Source organism: Xyrauchen texanus, chromosome 46 (genome assembly GCF_025860055.1).
Source record: "Xyrauchen texanus isolate HMW12.3.18 chromosome 46, RBS_HiC_50CHRs, whole genome shotgun sequence".
Lineage (NCBI taxonomy): Eukaryota > Metazoa > Chordata > Actinopteri > Cypriniformes > Catostomidae > Xyrauchen > Xyrauchen texanus.
The window spans coordinates 6218027-6240142 of record NC_068321.1 but is presented as its reverse complement, the minus strand read 5'-3'; the positions used below and the strand labels follow the sequence as shown (position 1 = coordinate 6240142).

At 44.7% G+C, this 22116-nt stretch overlaps 1 protein-coding gene across 1 annotated transcript in view; it reads left to right on the top strand.

Annotated features, from left to right (window-relative positions):
- The window catches only part of LOC127638538 (N-acetyl-beta-glucosaminyl-glycoprotein 4-beta-N-acetylgalactosaminyltransferase 1-like), a 225042-nt gene that overhangs the window by 130108 nt on the left and 72818 nt on the right, over positions 1-22116 (top strand). The window contains exons 5-6 of the mRNA XM_052120103.1: positions 3342-3432; positions 3829-3929. Coding sequence (XP_051976063.1) covers positions 3342-3432; positions 3829-3929 — 192 coding nt within the window. The remainder of the gene's footprint in view (positions 1-3341; positions 3433-3828; positions 3930-22116) is intronic.

The following is a 22116-nucleotide window of genomic DNA, read 5'->3' as shown; positions in this document are numbered from 1 at the left end:
ACTGATGAGCCAAAACATTATGACCACTCACAGGTGAGGCAAATTATGTTGATCATCTCCTAACAAGGCCACATGTCAAGGTCTGGGTAGATTAGATGGAAAGCGAACAATCAGTTCTCGTAGTCAATGTGTTGAATGCAAGAGAAATGGGCAGAAGTAAAGACCTAAGAGACTTTAACCTGTGCCAAATTGCTATGGCCAGAGGACTTGGAGAGCATCTCTGAAATGGTTAGGCTAGTGGTGAGTACATACTGACAGTGGGTAAACCATAAACTGGTGGCAGGGTGTTGGGTACCCAAGGCTCATCGATGCACAAAGGGAATGAAAGGCAATCCTGTCTGGTCCGAACCAACAGAAGGCCTACTGTGGCACAAGTCACTGAACATTTTAATGATGGTTATAGGAGGAATGTGTCACAACACGCAGTGCATCACACCCTGCTGTGTATGGGGCTTAGTAGCCACAGACCGGTCATGATGACCCCTGATGACCCCTGTCCACAATCGAAAGCACCTACAATGGGCACGCGAGCGTCTGAATTGGACCTTGGAGCAGTGAAAGAAGGTCGCCTGGTCCGATGAGTCCCATTTTCTTTTTCATCACGTGGATGGCCGTGTATGTGTGCACCGTTTACCTAGGGAAGTGATGGCACCAGGATGCACTCTGGGAAGATGACAAGCATTGAGCTTGAGGGAGTGTGATCTGAGCAATGTTCTGTTGGGAAACCCTGAGTCCGGCCATTAATGTGGACATAAATTTGACATGTGCCACCAACCTAAACATCTTGCAGACAAGGTAAATCTCTTCATGGCAATGGTATTCCCTGATGACCGTGGTCTCTTTTAGCAGGATAATGCACCCTGTCACACTGCACACATTGTTCAGGAATGGTTGCCCTGGCCTCCAAATTCCCCAGATCTCAGTCCGACTGAGCTTCTGTGGGATGTGCTGGACCAACAAGTCCAATTCACGGCAGCTCCAACTCACATCTTACAAGACTTGAAGGATCTTCTGCTGTGTTGCCAGCAAGCGGAGGACCAACAGCATATTAGCTAGGTGGTCATAATGTTTTGAATCATCAGTGTATATTAAGGGGTGAACAAGAGCAAAGCATATTTAAGCAATATCACACAGGCAAGAATACTATTGCAAGCGCTTTCGACATTAAATTACATGCAGAATATGAAGTGCAGATATCTACAATTTAGTTTTCTCTAGTTAAAAATAGACCTAATTCTTGATATCAGCAAGAATTACTATTAGTGAAAGTGCTAATGTGACGTCATTACATACAGAAATAGCCAATCTTCACTTCTGTTCAAAACGTAGTTACGTTAACGTATATCTATAATTCCAATTTAACACATCAGCTATGCATTTCTTACTAGTAAAAATAATATTTTTTTATATCAATGATTACACATTGTTACAAATGTCTATTCCTGAAATCAAGAATATAATATCTGCTGTTGAAAATGCTTATTTTTGAAAATGGTTTCAAACGTTCAAAATGAATCTTTGTTTTTGAATTGTTCTCGTTAACTTTCAGTCATGTTGTTTAATGACTTAATTAACATAAAAGACACTCAAAATCCCCACAAATCTTTGAAAGAGCATTAACACGAAAGCGAAGTGATACAAACAGTAAAGCATCACAGTGTTGTTGGACTTCTATATTAGCACTCTTGGAATGCCACTTGTCCAATCATGATCAAGGACCGGAACTGTTCTATGAGCTACAATGACCTACTGTCATTTTGTATCGTAAAGGTTGTGTTGAAGCCATTTAAGGATAAATGCATTTGTTTAGTATAAATTAAAATGTAAAGTTATTTGTTAGGTTATGATATTATGAAATCTGGACATATCCTTTTTTATTATGAATTAATAAAATATTGTGGTTTTGAACCTACATTTTTTGATTATACTGTATTTCTGTTGTATTCATTTAATCAGCTGCCCGTTTGTGTGTTCGTATAATAAACTGTAGATTTGGTTGGTGTATTGAAAAACCTCAACCATCTCACTGTGTGGGTGACTTAATTTTATACTTTTGGATGAAAAATCCTCTGCAGGTGGTAATTTAATGGAATTGTATGCTTCTCCTTAATTTATCATTTAGGATTATATGTTATTCATAGCAACTACAAGTAGAAAGTTATTTTTGATAATTTTTTAGGCAAACCTGTTTTTCGAAACTCATAGACCAAAGAGATACTGTGCTAGCAGAATGCACCAAAATGCAACATAGTTTTGTGATAATACTGTATTTCTTACTCTCTGTCTCTTTTTCTCAGAATATAAAAAATCCAGGTAGATGACAAGACAGCTGAACCTCTAGTTTCAACCTCTTAAACAAGAATTACATGTCTATGTTTTTATAGTGAGTTCACATACTGATTACTGATTTTTCAGCCCCACTTTATATTAGGTTTCTTCAGCTACTATGTACTAGCATTCAAATTCATCCAATACAATGTATTTATTGTGTATATACATGTTGTTCTGCTAAATTCAAGACATTTGCTGCTACTGAGGTTGAGGTATGCTAAGGTTTAGGAGTAGGGTTATGGGTTATGGGTAAGGGCGGAGGTAAGTCTCAAGTCTTTGCATTCAAGTCTGAAGTCTATTCCCAAGTGAAGACAGGCAAGTCCAAGTCATGTCCCAAGTCCTAATTTTTTAAGCAACAAGTCTTTAACAAGTCATTATTTCTCTTTGCCCAAATTAGTGACCGAGGATTCATTTCTAAAGTAATTACAACCTCCATATTATTAGCACCTTTTAGCACAATTTGAGGACTTTTCAGATGGTCCCTTACCCAACCCCAACCCTTAACCTAAACCCTAAGCCCTAACCCAGGGTTTGTGGACTCAAATCGAATGACTTGGAGTCACAAATTTGATGACCTGCAACTCAACTCGACAAAATCATAGAAGACTCAATGATCAATGACTTGCGACTTAACTTGGATTCTACCCCTCTGACCTGGAAAAACTTGATACCTTCTAAAACATTAGATCACAGTTGTATCGAATCAATACGGGATGCGATTTGTACTGTATTTAAGCTGGTCAAGGCAAAATCATTCCAGATCATTAATCAAATATTAACTAGAAAACTTTGCCTACGTTGGGTTAGGTTTAGGGGTAGGGGTAGGGGTTGGAGTTAGGGTTTAGGGGTTAGGGTAATGGTTAGTATTTTGTTAGTGGTTAAAGCTAAGGTTTACAGTGTAACTACAAATGTAATTAAATGCATGTACTTTAAATGTAAGTACAATTCAAAAACTCTTATGCACATAGTAAGTACATTGCATCAAATAATTCTTTTTTATGCCTCTCCAGACAAGAACTACTGTAAAGAAGTTGGCTGTGGCTCCCAAATGGAAGAACTACGGACTGAGACTATTTGGCTACATTCTACCTTATAAAGATGGTAAATACTCTTTTGTATGAAATGATGTTTCACAATTGTTTGAATTTCTAATCTGAAAAACAATCGTAGTGTATTTTTGTGGCCTTTTTAGTATACTTTTAGTTGAAGTCATCCTACAAATGGCTTACCTATAGTTGAAGCTGGGATTTTAACTGTGGGAGAAAAAAAAATACACACATCAGCCTTAACTTTTTTTTATCTTTGATATCATAGTGTGCGTGGGAGATTACAAGAGACTTAGCAGTGTGGGGAAAGTCCTCCATCACAATGATATCAATATATTTCACACACACCATATATAATCTGGCTTTTCCACAACCACACACAGTTTATCAAAGAAGGGTAACTACTTGAACTGTCATGTACACACAGTGTACATCTTTCTTGTTTGTCCAGGGGATTTTCAGTTTGCAGTGTCATCTGATGATAACTCAGAATTCTGGTTGAGTTCAGATGAAAGTCCTCTCAACGCTCGTCTACTGGCCTATGTGGGAAAGGTAAATAGATTACGATTTTGAGTCTTATCATGCCCTTACAATGATATAAGTTGTTAACAATGCTATGTAGTCTGTATATTGTGCGTAAGCAAAGTTTTAAATATACTAGGAGTTGTTAGCCTCAATTTTTACAACCTTTCATGTCTCGTAGTCCTCTATTTAATTAAAAAAACTGCATTCTACTATACCACAAGATTTAAGATTTCTTCTATAGCCTCTTTTGTCTTAAAGGAATAGTTCACCCCAAAAGGAGGATGAATATTAATAACAACTTCTATCTTTAGTCATTAAATTACTTCCGGTTTTATAGAGTGGGTGTAGTGGGCAGTGGAGGCAATTTCCTCAGACAAAGGACCTTGCTGGTACTGCGTGGTAGATTTCATTTAGATTAATTCCCCAGTGGTATTAGTACTTAGAAGAAGTGTAACTTTGCATGATAGGAGAGCACATTGGCTTTGTAAAACACAATTAGCACCTCAGCCAGAGGCCTGTGTGAGTGTATTATCAATGTGTGGTTTACTACAGTATTGATTACGTCTGCCTTAGAATTGGCTTAGTGCACACACGTCAGCCAAAGACTCAATATCCTGTCACAGAGATGTGTGATCGATTGAATCGACGAGGCACTAAGGCATCTCTTCGTCTTAGAGAAGAATCACAGCTTGTTGAGTATTTTCCAAGCGACTTCTTGGGGTAGTGACGGATCTTTTCCAGCCATCTGTAAATTGAAAAATCCAGAATCCAGAAAACAGAATAAAAGAGGACTGTGTAATTATTGTTAAAGAAAACTAAAAATTAACAAAATAATAATACATTTAAAAAAAAAAAAAAATATATATATATATATATTTATATCGATATATATTTAACTGAAATAAATATTTACATTCACATTTATGCATTTGGCAGACGCTTTTATCCAAAGCGACTTACAGTGCACTTATTGCTGGGAGTTATTGCACTTATTGCAACCTGGAGTTAAGTGCCTTGCTCAAGGACACAATGGTGGTGGCTGTGGGGATCGAACCACCAACCTTCTGATTACTAGTTCAGTGCTTTAGCCCACTACGCCACCACCACTAATATGAAAGAATTACTGGAAAATAAGACTAAACTTATATCCGCCCCATTTCTCTATAAACAAATTACATTTTCCCAGTCTTCTAAAGGACCTTTCTTTAAAGGCTGCCATCCTCCCCATCTCTGAGCACCACTCAGCGATGGGGAGGTCATGATGCTAGTTAGGACCCAACTCTTTATGTGCCTATTCTCAACATCATTGACCGCCCCATCGCCCAAAATAAAGGGTCTGGGGCAAAAGGAAAGCCGACTGCTCAATGTATAACTTACAAGACTCTGAACTTTCAACCAGAACTCTTGGAATTTAACACACCCCCAAAAGGCATGGGATGTCTAATTAAACACTCTGGACACTTTTGTCCATACCGAGTATAAATGCGAGATAACGGGGTGTAACTTAACTTCTCCAATATTTCGCCATTGCAAAGCCTTTATATCAAACTTAGAGGCAAGAACTTCCTGTTCAAAACAAAACCAGGGAGGGGCTCTCTCAGGTGAAAGCGACCAATGAGCCAAATATCTGAGACCGAATGCATAATAATAAAACTAAATCTTGGGTAGGCCTAGCCCACCTCTGTCAATCCACCTGTGTAGTTTACTGAAATGTAATCTGGGATGTTTCCATTCTAAATGAAGGACTTCGCTATGTTAAAAAATTGCTTTAAATAAGAGAAGGGACAACTACAGGGAGTGACTGTAGAAGGTAGTTGAATTTTGCAATACAATGAATTTTAATAACATTAACTTTCCCAATCATCGATAAATGTAATGAAGCCCACATCTTTCAAAACCTTTTTATTAAAGGGTGAAAATTAACTCTAACAAAATCACACATTTGCTGGAAATAAAATACCCAAATACTTAATGCCCTGTTTGGGTCACTGGAAGGCACCCAGCTGAAAAGCCGTTATCGGGCAGTACGCTTTCAGAGCCAAAGCTTCAGATTTAGACCAATTGACTCTCTATATCCTGAAAACTTAGAAAAGGAATTAATAATTCTGTGGAGGCAAAGCATAGATCTAGTTGGGTCAGAGACAAATAATAAAATATAAACTGCGTAAAGCAGAAGCTTATACGCTACACTTCCTGGTAAATCATCCTCCTTTCTTATCGTGGCTGCTAATGGTTCCAGGGCAAGACAGAACAATAATGCGGAAAGAGGGCAACCCTTCCGGGTGCCCCTATCCATAGTAAAATAATCTGAAATGAATTTGTTTGTACCGCAGCTACCAGTTGTCTATAAAAGTAACTTAATCCATCCAATAAAAGTATTCCCAAACCCCTATATTTCCAAAATCTTAAAAAGATTATCCCATTCTACCATATCAAACGCCTTTTCAGCGTCAAGTGAGATGACAGCGATCAGAGTCTGATCGTTTGCCACTGACCACATGATATTGATGAAATGAATAATGTAATCAGAAGAGTTACAGCCCTGAATAAACCCCACCTGATCTGTATGTATAAGAGAGTCATAACTTTACTTAATCAGTTAGCCAAAATTTTGTCAAAATTTTAATTTCTAGCTGGATCAGGGAAATTGGTCGGTAACTCTTACACTTGCTTAGATCTTTGTCCTATTTAAGATTCAGACTGATCCGGGCTTGTGTCATGGTTGGCAAAAGCTTTCCATTCTTTAATGATTCTGTATGAACTTCTAACAAAAGTGGAGCCAGTTCTGTAGCATAAGATCTAAAAAAATTCAGTGGCAAAACCGTCTGGCCCCAGAGACTTGCCTGTAGGTAAGGCCTTAATTAACTTTTTAAGCTCCTCCAAGGTTATCTCAGAATCAAGAGATTTTTTTTGCTCAGTCGTCAGTTTAGGGAGATCTAATAATTCCACAAAGTTTCTAATATCTTCATTAGTAGACGAAGACATGGAACTATAAATATCAAGATAGAATTCTATAAAAGCATTATTATATCAATGGCCGTGTTAAAAATGTTGCACTTAAATTTTTATAAATTTAAAGCCACTCAAACTACACATACACAGATATCACAGACTCCTGGGGCCTGATGTATAAACGTTGCATACGCATAAAATGGGCATTGAAATGTGTGTACATAATTTCACACGCACACATCAGGATTTATACAAAAGTAAACTTGACGTAATTATGTGCGTACTGTCCATACGCTCTTTACTGTACGTACGCACTCTTTTACTAGTGTGTGTGTGTGTGTGTGTGTGTGTGTGTGTGTGAAATGGCATCTCCAACTGGACATAGGCTAATAATCTGAACAGACTGATTTTAAAGAGCCCATATTATGCTAATTTAGAGGTTCATTTTATTTTGGGGGTCTACTAGAATAGGTTTACAATGATTTAATATTCAAAAAACATAATTTTTCTCATACTGTACATTTCTGCTAAACCTACGTATTTTCATCCTCTGCTCAAATGCTCTGATTTAGGTCCTGTCTCTCGTCGGTTTTTGCCATGCCAGCTCTAGCTCGAATCTGATAATGAAAGTTTGGAAGAACAAGCTGATCGACCCGTGCGACCTCGCGAGCCTGAATTGAGCAGGACGTTTCACAGTGATAAGTTGTTATTTTGTAGCATTCTTACAAGTACACTGTTGATTCTTGTGAACCTATCAAAGCTTCAAGTAAAAGACATGTAGTGCATTTAAGTTAGTCGTCTTTTTCTGGAATGGATGCAGCCAAACTTTTTTTGCCCAAGCTATGAGCGGAGAACATAGGCTTACTCCCTGTTAGTGAGCATGTTAGCCAAGGACTACCATGGATAGCAGCCGTAACTTTGCAGCTTGCAATTATATAATTATATAAGACTCTTGAGATCGACCATTTTGTTACACAGTTTTTAGGTAAAAGCCGGACCACAGCTGAACAGTAAACCCTTACCAAAGCAATAACACTACATAGCAAGTTAGCCGAGCACTACCGTGGACTACAAAAATAAATTACCGCTTTTAAAAAATAAAGCCATCTCCACACTTGATCACTATTCATGATAGTAAGAACGACAAACAATCTGCATAATTCTACAAAATTGTAGGTAAAAGTGGACCCGCAGCTGATTAGCAAAACTATTTAGACACAATAACATTAGCTAGCAGGTTAGCAGAGGCCTACAGCTGTGCACTGGGTGTACACCGTAGCTACAACACAAAACATCATGGTTACTGTCATAACCTCCATTCCCTGAGGGAAGGAACGAGATATTGTATCGAATGAAGTGACACAAGGGGTCCCCTTCTGTCACTCACTCGATGTTGTGTCGAATGAAGTGACACAAGGGGTCTTCCTCCGCTGAATTCACTGGCCAGAAGGCCAGAAGCTGCTCAGAACATCTAGAGCTCTGCGTGCAGTCCAAATAGATACGCAAAGCAAGTACCGGACACAGCAACGAGAAGGCTGGGTCTGACTCCTCCCGGTGCAGCTTGATTGCAGGTTCACGGCCTAGTCCCTGAAGGGGGTCGTAGGAAACTTGGGCATGTAGCCCGGTCGCGGCCTCAGGATAACGTGAGAATGTGCCGGACCGAACTCCAGCCAGGTGTTGCTGACAGAGAATGCTTGCAGGTCACCAAGGAGGGCGATCTTCAGGAAGAGGGCCTTGAGCTCAACTGAATCAAGAGGCTCATAGGGGGGTCTCTGAAGGCCCGAGAGGACCACTGAGAGATTCCAGGAGGGGAACAGGCTAGGCCGGGTAGGGTTCAGTCTCCGGGTGCCTTTCAGGAACCTGATAATCAAGTCGTGCTTACCTAGGGACTTGCCATCTACTGCGTCGTGGTGGGCTGTGGTAGCAGCTACATACACCTTCAAGTTGGAGGGGGATGCCTTGTGGAAATGCGTACTTGCGCAGCCAAGGAGCCAGCTGTGTGCCAGCGCATCTGTCCCGAGAGGAGCTCCTGTCAGGGAGTACCAGAGAGGGCAGTGGGAGTTGTCTTGGGAGGCAAAGAGATCTATCTGTGCCATGCTGAATCGGTCCCAGATCAGATGGATCACCTGGGGGTGGAGCTTCCACTCACCGCTGGGTGAAACCTGCCACGCCAGCGTGTCTGTCGTGTTGCGGTTGCCAGGGATGTGAGTGGCGCACAGCGACCTGAGTCACGGCTGACTCCAAAGGAGGAGAGTTGTGACATATGACGAGATTGCGCCTTGCCAATTTATGTATGCTACCGTTGCGGTGCTGTCTGAACGAATCAAGATGTGCTTGCCCCGGATTAGTGGGAGAAACCTCCGTAGGGCAAGAGATACAGCCAGCAACTCTAGGCAGTTGATGTGCCAACGCAGCCGGGGTCCTGTCCAGGGGCCAGCGGCAGCATGCCCATTGCACACAGCGCCCCAACCCTGTTGAGAGTCATCTGTGGTGACCACAACACGTCTGGACACCTGCTGCAAGGGGTCTCCGGTCCGCATGAAGCAGAGGTCTATCCAAGGATTGAAAGTCTGATGGCAAGAAGGGGTGATTGTCACACAGTATGTGCCGTGGCATCATGCCCATCTTGGGACTCGAGTTTGTAGCCAGTGTTGAAGCGGTCTCATATGCATCAACCCGGGAGGCACGGCTGAGGATGCCATATGCCCCAGGAGCCTCTGGAATTGTTTTAGAGGAACTGCTGTGCTGGGCTCGAAAAGATCGAGGCATCTGAGCACTGACTGAGTGCGCTCCTCGGTGAGGCACGCTGTCATTGAGACTGAGTCTAACTCCATGCCAAGAAAAGAGATGCTCTGAACCGGGGCGAGCTTGCTCTTTTCCCAGTTGACTTGAATCCCTAGACAGCTGAGGTGCCTGAGCGCCTGGTCCCTGTGAGCGCATAGTAACTCTCGACAGTGAGCCAGGATCAGCCAGTCAATGATGTAGTTGAGTATGCGGATGCCCACTTCCCTTAGCTGGGCAAGGGCTGCCTCTGCGACCTTCGTGAAGATGCAAGGGGGCAGGGACAGGCCGAAGGGGAGGACCTTGTACTGATACGCCTGGCCGTCGAACACGAAGTGAGGGTTGGTGTTGAGGCAAGATGGAGGCGTAGAAGTATGTGTCCTTCAGGTCTACTGCTCGAAACAATCTAGCTGTCGAACGCAGGTAAGAATGTGTTTCTGCGTGAGCATTTTGAATGGGAGTCTGTGCAAAGCCCGGTTGAGATCTCGCAGGTCCAAGATTGGTCGCAACCCATCACCTTTTTGGGTATGATGAAGTAAGGGCGGTAGAGACACTTCTTCATCTCGGCTGGAGGGACGGGCTCTATCGCGTCCTTGAGAAGCAGAATCATTATCTCTGTCTGTAAATCAATGGCTTTTTTGTCGCGTACGGAGGTGGAGCAAATACCGCCGAAATGAGGCGGGAACCGTGCGAACACCGGGGGACAGAGTGGTCTTTGTACCAGTTCTGGAGCGGACGTCTGACTGCCTGGGTCACTGTCTCAGGAGCACTTCGGAGCTTTCCTGGTCCTGGAACGGGTCGTGGAGACGGGGGGTGTACACCGCCTGCGAGGTGCTCGACGCATGGGCTGAGAGCTGGGCCTGGGTTGAGGCGGAGCTACCTGTTGTTTAGCCACAGGGGGTGCTGGTTTGGCGATCTCCCACAGACAACACTGTGGGGTATCGCCTCCATCTGCTTCTTCACCACCGAAAACCGCTGGGCGAAGTCGTCGACGGTGTCACCGAAGAGGCCAAGGTGAGAGACGGGGGCGTTGAGAAAGCGTGCCTTTTCAACGTTGTGCATCTCGACCATGTTCAGCCAGAGGTGATGCTCCTGGACCATGAGGATGGCCATCACCCGCACAACTGCCTGCGCTGAGACCTTCGTAGCTCTGAGAGCCAGGTCGGTGGCAGAGCGCAGTTCCTGCAATACGTTGGGGTCAAAACTACCCAGGTGCATTTCTTTGAGTGCCTTGGCTTGGTGAACTCGCAGGAGAGCCATGGCATGCAGGGCGGAGGCAACCTGTCAGGTGGTGCTGTAGACTTTCGAGGTCAGTGATAACGTCATTCTACAGGCTCTGGAGGGGAGTACCGGGCGGTCCCGCAGGGTACGCATTATATACAGTATAGAATCTGAATTCTATACTGTATATAATAAGATTAATTCTCTGTAAGTCTTAATATACAATTATGTTTCTCAGGTAAATTGGTTTTGTTTAACTTCTTCAAATCTGTGGGTTTAAAAGGGGGCGCTATGTCATGGAAAAGATTATGCTTAAAACGTTTAAGTCTGCAAATACATAAGTCAGGCATATGGGGTATTGTTTGAAAGCATAGAATCTGAAATTTTCATAGCCATCACTTCTGCATTTTTCTATATATAAAATAATGAAATGCCTGAAAGCATTTGCATCACAAATCAGCACCACCTAGATTTCATGAGGAAGAAATATGAATATAGAAGTCTTTCAAATAGCACTTAAACAGACAAATCATATATCAAATGAAAGCACTAATTTTCAGGGATGCGACTGTACAGTCTATTTTGTTGCCGAAATACCACGGTGTGAACGATTTTCAAAAGAATCACTAAGTGAAATATGATATTTGTAAGATATCAAATACAAACATCTCTTTAATGCATTGATCACTGCTGCTGTAGGCCCCAAATAGTTTAAAACTTTATATCTGCTTTTACTTTAGGCATTTCTTACTTGTCTGGGAGCTTGCTTGTGTGAATAATCCAATGTTATATCTTAGATGTCCAGAACAAAATAAGCAGTCTAACAGGAAAAGTATGATAAACAAATCATCTGAAAATATGTTATTGACTGCTGATGATAAAATGTTATACATCAAGAAAGGGGAGAATCTCATTTCTAATGACTTCTAATGCTTTTAGCAATCTACACCTAGATTGAGCTTCTAGTCCACTCAGAGGCCGTGATATTAGATTAAACCATTGGGGGGGTGCATGAACTAATAATTTGACTAAGTATCTATGGACAAGTACATCTATGAGGGATAAAATGTGTTAGAGCGCCATCTACATTTCAGATCGCATTTTGTGAAGGAAGAAAAAAATATTTTTTAATTTTTCTAGTTTCTTGCACAGTTAAACACAGCACTATAAAGTGTCTGGATGGCAATATGTATATGGTAATTATATGTTTTGTAAATTGATATGTATTGTAAAAATAGGCATTGTATGCTCCATATATGGTTATTTCAGGGAAGATACGAGGCGAGAAATACGTCTCATGTATGTACACAATCTTCTCCTAGCTGATAAAGGGAACTTTGTACACAGGTTCTGGCATACATACAGTTTTATACATATGAAAAGTTTTGTGCATGCACAAAATATGACTTTTCTGCATACAAACACTTATAGTTTGAAATGAGGCTCCTGGTGGCCTTACAATTTATTTTTGCTTAACACAATGTATATTTCTATCTAGATATTTTATTATAAAATTTTTTGTTAATAAGTAACACTACGACGTCTTATTTGAAAGTAACAAAAATTCAGTACATTTCCAGAAAGTGATGAATAGCTATACAGGCAAGGTATCCAGCAGAAAGCCCACATGTGAAGATTTGGGCATTTATTATGCTAATTATTAACTGAGGACACATACTTATTCATTTAGAATAAAAATGATTCATCAACATTAGAATGAGGGTAATGACAATTTGAATCCAGTAATAATTTTGCATGAGAACAGTTTCTGTGCAAATAATCATGATTGTGCTCAATTATTAGTGAATGAGACTTATTCGTTTTTGAGTGCACGAATATATGTTCGGGAGCACTGGAACAACTTATAAGCAAAGGTCTCAATGCTGAACTCCATTTAGCATGGTGAAACAAAGGTTTGTTTCAATTTTAAGGGGACTCCTTGACAATTTGAGAAAGAAGAGGAACAAAAAAGCTATGAGTAGAGAACACACACACACACACACACACACACACACACAAAATGGCAATATAGCAATATCTGGCTTTAGTATAATAGCAGTGTGACTCCAATGCTCCTGTATTTTCTATGTTTGCCCTCTTTCCATTTATTCAAGACTCCAGAGTCACAGATAGCCGAAATGAGTTTCTTCAATGTAATTCAGTATTTGCGGAAAGGTCACATGTCTCAGAAACACACTGAATAATATGAAGGAAAGAGGACCACTAGAGTAACCCTATAGCCATTTATCACACAGAAATGCCATAGTCATCTCATCTCTAAATACCAAAAATCAGGGGTGGACTGGCCATCAGGAGAACCGGGACTTTTTAGCAATGTGCAGAAAAAGACAGCGCTCAACAACTTTTGGGTCATCCCCCCATGTGTAAATAGTCTGTAAAGTACTGCTTCAGATTTGCGCTGATTGTTTGAAAAGCATTTTCCAGTATTGTGTGCTATAAGCATCAGATGGTTAGTACACAGACTGTATGTGTGCGCTGTCTTATTTGAGACTACACTCCCTCATCTGGCTTGTCATCTTCCCCAGAGTGCATCCTGGTGCAATCACTTCCCAGGTAAACGGCGCACACATACACGGCCATCCATATGATGTTAAAGAAGACGGGACTCATCGAACCAGGCAACCTTCTTCCACTGCTCCAAGGTCCAGTTCCGATGCTCGCATGCACATTATAGGTGCTTTCGATGATGGATAAGGGTCACCATGGGCTCTCTGACTGGTCTGCAGCTATGGAGCCCCATACGCAGCTGGGTGCGATGCACTGTGTGTTGTGACACATTCCTCCCATAACCATCATTACAATTTTCTGTGACTTGTGCCAGAGTAGACCTTCTGTCAATACAGACCAGGCAAGATATCCTTCATTGCCCTAGTGAATCGATGAGCCTTGGGTGGCCAACACGCTGTCACCGGTTTGTGGTTTGTCACTCCTCTGACCACTGAGCACCACTGCTGACAGGGAGTACCCCACAAGCCTTGCCATTTCAGAGATGCTCTGACCCAGTCGTCTGGCTATAAAAATGTGGCCCTTGTCAAAGTCACTCAGGTCTTTATTCCTGCCCATTTTTGCTGCATTCAACCCATTGACTACAAGAGTTGATTGTTCGCTTACCATCTAATCTACCCAGAGCTTGCCCGTGTTAGGAGATGATCAACGTTATTCGCTTCACCTGTGAGTTGTCATAATGTTTTGGCTCATCAGTGTATATTACTACATTATTACAAATATTGAGTCACTAATGACCCTATACTTTTGTAGAAATTAGAATATATATATTTTTTTGGAAAATTTTATTTCAGATGCAACCTTACATCCGAGCAAGTTGAGGAAATAATGAAATACATTTTCATTAAATACCCCCTAAAGTAGCACTGGTAATCTGAGCAAATTGGTTTGTTGGGGTAGTTTATCTGTTAGTTGTGTTTTGAAGTCGAAGTTTGACATTTGACAACTTAAAAAAAGTTTTGCTGTTTACCACTGTTTTAGATTATATAAAATAAATTATGGTGTTTCATATATGGTGTTTTATGGTTTTATTAGGTTCTTTTAGTGTAATTTTGTGTTCATGTTTGATGTTATGTCTTAATTGAGACCTAGCTTTTTAAACAGATAAATGCTGTTTAATCTCATTGTTAATTATTTAATTAAAGTATATTGCACCTTAAATTGTTTAGTTGTCATTAGCAAAGTAGCTCTCTTGTGTAGTCAATATGAATGATGTTTGCAACCAATTATAATTCCATAATGTGACATATTTTATGAATTAAAACAAATTTTCAATTAAACAAATGCAGGACGAGCGATGCTCGATCCATCAGGAGTTGATTGGATGGAGAAAAGGAGCAAGTTATTACATTTTGATTGAAGAATTTAATTCCTTTAGAATAACCTGCAAAGCCCCGACTTGTACAATCAACATTTTCAATTACCTCGTATGAATTTGGTGAACTGATGATGAATCTTTCCAGAAATCACTCTCATTTAGAACATTTTCGATTTTGATAAAATGCACTCCTTTACAAAAAATCTAGAGTTCTGGCAAACTATTCGCAAACGTGCAACAATTTGGTGCAAATTTGCCACTAATTATTTTCCACACAAAAATGATCTTGTGATTCCTAAGCTCAATAGTGGTGAACCTGCAGCAAACCTATGGCAACAATGGATAATTTGCTGCAAGTTTGCTGCAAAGCTCATTTGCATCTGAAAATAATCAGTGGCGAATTTACGACAAATTTGCCATGAACTCTTGATTTTCTTTAAGGGCAGATACAACATCAATTACACACCAAATGCACATTTTGCTCTTCATTTCATTACAGTAGCACTAAAAAAGCTTCATATGTTTTTCAGAAAGTGAAAGAGAGAGAAAAATATTCATCACTTGCACATACATTTTACAAAACAATTCACTTGAACACACATCACACTGTAATTACGACTTCCGAGCTTGCAAGAAAGAACTTCCAAGGAGGACTTGAACGCAGCATAAGACAAGGAACGTGTATCAAGGAAGTAAATGCTCATGCTGAACTACTTTAAATTAAAGCTTGAAACTTGCAGTTTCAAAGTAGCTTCTCCAACACTGATAGTTTGTGACTTGGTCACAAACCAAGTCTTGGTCACAATCTCAGCTGTCAACTGAAATCAGAAAAGCTAATCTGATATCAGTTAAGGTAACAACAGATTTTTCTCTGTATTCTTTTTAGCTGGTGGATGTTCTGTGAAGTTCGTGCATAAAGATGAGTCATCTACGTAAATATAAATGTTCTTTTCTGTTTAATAGCTGTAATGTTTTATTGCTAGCCCTCCCACTGCTCTGGAGGGAAACAGTGCTGCGGTGGAATGACTGTGTGTGTCTCTCTTTGGGCTCATTTTTAATGGTCCTTGTCTTCCTTGATCCATCTTTTCTTTAGCAAGCTTTTCCTAACAAGCTGTGATTTGTATTGAACTCAAGTGCACTGAAGCAAGTGTGCAATTGAAAATAAGTTTCCACAACATGTTTTCTTTTACCATTGAATTTAGAAGTTCTCTTACGAGAGGTTCTCTCGTATTGCGTAAGCTAGCTTATGCTACGGGAAAGATTCATCTTTTCTGAGATATTGAAGCCAAAAAATTATCCTTAATTTTGTATCATTTGTCAACGCAGTGCAGCAACTGCAGACCTTGAGCGGGCTAGCTAAGCGAGCTCATTGGTTGCTCTGCGGCAACTGCTGCAGCCTATAGACGAACTTGCGTGAACTTCGCGCCCAATGAGAGAGCGCCGCGCGCTCACTGTCCCAAAGCCCGCCAGAATGGGCGTGGCTAGGGTGCATATAAGCGCAGTTCAGTAGGCTGGAACCCTGATTTTCATCTCTTCAGCGAAGCTCTTCGCATCTCTGAAACTGCAAGAAGCGTGCGCCGTTCGAGGGGCATCAAGCAAGCTTGGACAGCGCTCGAAGAAGCCGGCCGCCGCCACCTTCAGCCATCCTGCGAGCTACGCCATCCGCGACGTATCCTTTTAAAGCAAACTAGTTCCTCAGTGAACTTCACAAAAGAGCATGGCGTCTTTTTAAAGATGCCTCGCACCTGCGGTTCATGCCGCACCCCTCTCAGCGCCGGAGACCGCCACATCATCTGCGCTCTCTGCCTGGGACTGGGGCATGCAGAGCTCGCCTTAGCTGGCGGCGGATGCGACCTCTGCGAGGAGCTTCGATGTCGACCCTGCGGGCTCGACTTCGAGCGCTCAGGACCGAAGCCTCCGCGCCGCCTTCTGTTTCGCCGCGCCGAAGAAGCGCCGCTCCCAAAGGCTGCGGAATCGGGTTTAGAGCGACTGTCTCACGGAGCCTCTCCCTCGAGCATCGTGTTCACCCTCCCACCCCGGGACGCACAGTTACCGCCCGGCGGCCGCACTGCTGCCATCTCGGAGAGCGAGGCGGAGGACAAGGGCTGCTGTTCCATCATGGCTTCGGACAGCGAGGTGGTCACAAGCCTCCTCATCGGCCCAGGAATCCAGCAGGACCCACGCCGGGTCGAAGGGGAACTGATACGCCTCCTCACACAGGCCGTCGACCGCCTCGGGCTCAAGTGGTCACCGCCCCTGAGCAGGCTCCCAACAGACTCGGCGGCTGCTTTCTTCAAAGCCGTCACCGCTGGCGCCAGCGGCCGGACGCTCCCTTCCTGCCGGAACTCCACGCCGAGCTCTCTAAATCGTGGAACTACTCTTCCATCCCCGGTCGAGGATTCGGTAGCAGCAAACCTTTGCCCGCCCTCCACGAGATGGCGGTCTAAGCCAGTGCTCCCGTCTAAGGCCTGCAGAACTACTTCGCCTGTGTTGGCGCCTATTCCGCCGCCCGGCCAAGCGCATCTGCTCTGCATTCCATGGCCGTCTTGCAGATCCTCCAAGCGGACCTTTTTCGAGAATGGGATGAGAAAGGCAGGCACCCAGAGGCTGTTACAGATCTAAGGAGCGCGACGGACCTCGCCTTTCGCGCCACCAAAGCTGCAGCTCAAGCCCTAGGGAAGTGCATGGCCTTGCTGACTGTAACCGAGAGACACCTGTGGCTAACGCTAGCCGACATGGGAGAAGCTGAGCGCTCCACGTTCCTCAACGCGCCGCTCTCTCCGTCCGGTCTCTTCGGTTCCGCGGTAAGTGGCATTGTTGACCGTTTTTCGGAAGTCCAGAAAGCCACCCAAGCCATGAATCTCTTCCTGCCTCGCCGCGCTAGCTCCTCTGCAGGCCGCCCAAGTAACCAGCCTCCTGCACGAGCATCTTAACAGCGCCCAGCTCAACAAAGCCAGACTTCCCAGCGGCGACAGGGCGGCCGCCCCAGATCGCGCTCAGACATCCGCCACAGACCGCCGCCCCCCCCGCGGGCCTCGGCCTAAGATTGCGCTGAAACCTGAACAACCGAAGTCCTCCTAGCTTTGTTGAAAAAACGACGGCTCAGTCCGCCGCGGCGGACCACCGGCAAAGCTTCGCCCCCTGTCAGTCCCCTTCTCTCAGGCTACTACAGTGGTGAATTCAGCAGCCAACAAGCCGGTGTTACTACCCGCTTGCCTGCACTCAAACGCTGTTTTCACGGTCCTCGAGCCCGTGCGCGCGTCCCCTCTCTGCCCGCTCTGTCACACGGCCAGCAAACACCTCTCTACGTGTAAGTCCCGTGCCCGTGACTATGCTCGCGCATCACTTAACAGATGTGACTCTTTCCCCATTCATCTCAATCGGGAAGTCACTCACAGAACAGCATGTCCCTGCTGTCTGCGAGCAGTCATGCATAAGCACAATAAGCGCGCTCACACATTCTGTTCAGCCCGCTGTATGCGGCAATCAGGCGACTCGGCCATTCACCCTCTAGCGTTACGCTTCAAAGCGTGGGAAGCTATCCCAGGGATATGCAAATGGGTGTTAAGCACAATAAAACAGGGCTATTTCCTACAGTTCGATCGCCGCCCTCCCGCTTCAGGCGCGGCTTGAAACTACTGTGAACACGGAAGCAGCCTGCATGCTTCGTTCAGAAATAGCAAACCTTCTGTGCAAAAGGGCCATAGAGAGTGCCGCCTTCACTGAGCGAGTCGGGGTTTTACAGCCGTTATTTTCTTGTCCCCAAGAAAGACGGCGGCCTCAGACCAATATTAGATCTCAGGGTTTTGAACAAGGTGCTTGCAAAAGACCGTTCAAAATGCTTACAATCAGCAAACTCCTCGCGCGTAATGCCAGGGGACTGGTTTATTTCTCTCGATCTGAAAGATGCCTATTTTCAGATTCAGATAAATCCCGTCACAGGCCATTCTTGAGATTCAGCCTCGGCGGTCAGGTTTATCAATACACCGTCCTTCCGTTCGGCCTGTCCTTAGCACCCCGTACTTTCACGAAGACCCCTGCGGAGTCAGGGCTTGCGAATTCTGAACTATTTGGACGATTGGCTGATTTTGGCACAGTCACATACAGAGCTTCTGTCTCACAGGACAGTTCTCCTCAGTCATCTGAACAGTCTGGGTCTTGCAGTCAATTGGACCAAGAGCTCACTACAGCCCAGTCAGGCAATTTCCTTCCTTGGAATAGAACTAGACTCTGTGGCAATGACGGCTCGCTTATCTACACAGCGCGGCGACTAGCAGCGTCTTTTCAGATGAACAGCCTCACGCCTCTGAAAAAATTTCAGAGAGTGTTAGGTTACATGGCCTCAGCCGCAGCAGTACTTCAGCTGGGTTTACTGTGCATCGCCCGCTTCAGCATTGGCTAAACACCAGCGTCTCGCCGGGCGTGGGCCACAGGCCGCCAGCCAATCAGAGTGACTCAGACCTGTATATCAGCTCTGCAGCCTTGGGCGGTGGCGAATGGTATCAGCGGGGAGTGGCGATGGGAGCTGTATCTCGCCGAAAAGTCATCTCGACAGGCAGCGTCCAACACGGGTTGGGGCGCGGTCTCGCGAGGGCTCGCCGGTTTTTGGCCTATGGTCAGTTCAGGAAAAGCTCCTTCACATAAATTGTCTGGAAATGATAGCGGTCGAGTACGCGCTCATGCGCTTCCTCCCGGTCATTCAGGGTCACCACGTCCTGGTCCGTTCGGACAACAGATCTGTGGTATCCTATCTAAACCGTCAGGGCGGTGTCAGATCCAGGAACCTCTTACATCTGACAAAACACATACTAAGTTGGTCCCAGGGCCACCTGCGCTCGCTGAGGGCGACGCACGTGCCAGGCCACCTGAACGACGGCCCAGACAGACTGTCCAGAGACAATGTTCCCCCAGGGGAATGGTCCCTGCATGCTCAAACAGTCCAGAAATTATGGCAAATATTCGGCAGAGCAGAGATAGACCTCTTCGCGTCAGAAGAGAACTGTCACTGCCCAGTATTTTTCTCAGCGAGGGCAGCTGGCCCAGGACTGGCCCAACCGCCCGCTTTACGCCTTCCCTCCGTCTCGCTATTGCCACAGGTAATGCAGAGGATCAGGAAGCAGCGTCACTCGGTGCTCCTCATAGCCCGGCTGGGAGAATCAGACATGGTTCCCGGAGCTTACGCAGCTGTCACTGACAGCCCGTGGCCCATCCCAGTGAGAGCAGATCTCCTCTCTCAAGCTCGCGGCACGATCTGGCATCCCCACCCAGAGCTGGGCGCTGCAGCGTGGGTGATCAGCGACTACCCGTCGCTTTGCCAGAAGGAGTAATGAACACTATCATACATGCTAGAGCCCCTTCCACGAGAAGACTCTATGCGTCCAAATGGTCGGTGTTTTCAAAATGGTGCACCGACAGAGACCTGGACCCACGGACATGTGGGGTGTCGTCACTGCTCGTGTTTTTACAAGAGCTGTTGGATAAGGGCAGATCCCCATCCACGCTCAAAGTGTATGTGGCGGCCGTCGCGGCGTTCGCCGAACCCCTGCATGGCCAGTCACGGGGAAAAAACGAGCTGGTCATCCGCTTCCTCAGGGGAGCTAGAAGGATGAACCCCCCGCGCCCCCCATCGGTTCCTATCTGGGATCTTTCTGTAGTTCTCGAAGCTATGAAAGCCCCCCTTTCGAACCGCTTGAATCTGTGGATTTGAAATACCTTTCACTCAAAACCGTTTTTCTGACTGCCCTGTCATCAGTTAAACGTGTGGGAGACCTTCACGCGCTGTCTGTCAGCGCTGCGTGGAGTTTGGACCAAGTGACTCCAAGGTCATTTTAAAGCCTAGACACGGCTATGTCCCCAAGGTGATCGGTACTCCTTTCAGAGCACAGATTATTTCCCTATCGGCTCTGCCAGCATCCGATAGCGAACGCGACACAAATCTCCTTTGCCCAGTCAGAGCACTGAGATTGTATACTGCGCGCTCCGCCTCTTTCAGACGCGCTGAGCAGCTTTTCGTTTCGTTCGGAGGGCGCACCAAGGGTCTCGCCACCTCGAAACAGACACTGTCTAGATGGATAGTGGACGCTATTGTTGCCGCGTACGCGTTGAAAGACATGCCATGCCCGTTAGGCATTAGGGCTCACTCCACCAGAGGCATGGCCTCCTCGTGGGCATGGTCCAGCGGGATTTCCATTCAGGACATATGTGTGGCAGCGGGCTGGGCTTACCCCTCCACCTTTGTCAGATTTTACAATCTGGACGTGCCCGCTCTGCAGGCAAAACTACTAGCAGTTTAATACGCTACAGCTCCCCTGGTGAGCTGCACTAATGGGACACATTTCACACAGACCGGCACCGCCGCTCTGTTTTTCCCTTCCCACTATGTGCTTATGTATCACACACACACTGACCCGCACTCTTGCCGGCCAAATATTATTTCCCCACTCACAAGGGCTCCCTGGGTCCCCCACCCCCTGGGGCTCATGCAGTGGATGCTTGGCGCACGGCGTTGACAATGGGTTCCCGTAGCGTAAGCTAGCTTACGCAATACGAGAAAACCTCTCGTAAGAGAATGTCTCGGTTACCTACGTAACCTCGGTTCTCTCTAGATGAGGGAGCAGTATTGCGTAGCTGGCCGTGCTTCGCGCCACGGCGATTTTCAGCTTCATTCAATGAAAACCAGGGTTCCAGCCTCACGAACTGCGCTTATATGCACCCTAGCCACGCCCATTCTGGCGGGCTTTGGGACAGTGAGCGCGCGGGTGCCTCTCATTGGGCGCGAGTTCACGCAAGTTCGTCTATAGGCTGCAGCAGTTGCCGCAGAGCAACCAATGAGCTCGCTAGCTAGCCCGCTCAAGGTCTGCAGTTGCTGCACTGCGTTGACAAATGATACAAAATTAAGGATAATTTTTGGCTTCAATATCTCAGAAAAGATTAATCTTTCCCGTAGCGTAAGCTAGCTTACGCAATACTCGTTCCCTCATCTAGAGAGAACCGAGGTTACGTAGGTAACCGAGACGTTTTCCTGCAATCACATTCAAGTGGAAATTTACTGTTGCTTTCGACTCTGGAGGTAAACATATAAACAGTGTTGGGGAAGCTACTTTGAAACTGTTGCTTGTCAAGCTAGAGGCTACGCATAATTTAAAGATGAAGTGTGTAATTGTTTGGAAGTTAAATACTCCTATGACAGCTTTATATGCAGAGAAAACATCTCGGTTAGTGTTGTAATCTCCATTCTCTGATGGAGGGAAGGAGACGTTGTGTCGATGTAGTGAAACTAGTGGTTGCTCTTGGGATCCCCAAAACACCTTCAAATCTTTGAGAAAAGGCCAGTGGGAATTGGTGAGTGGAATTAGCATGCCACTCTCCAGGACATACGAGTATAAAAGGAGAAGAAATGCCCACCACTCTCATTCA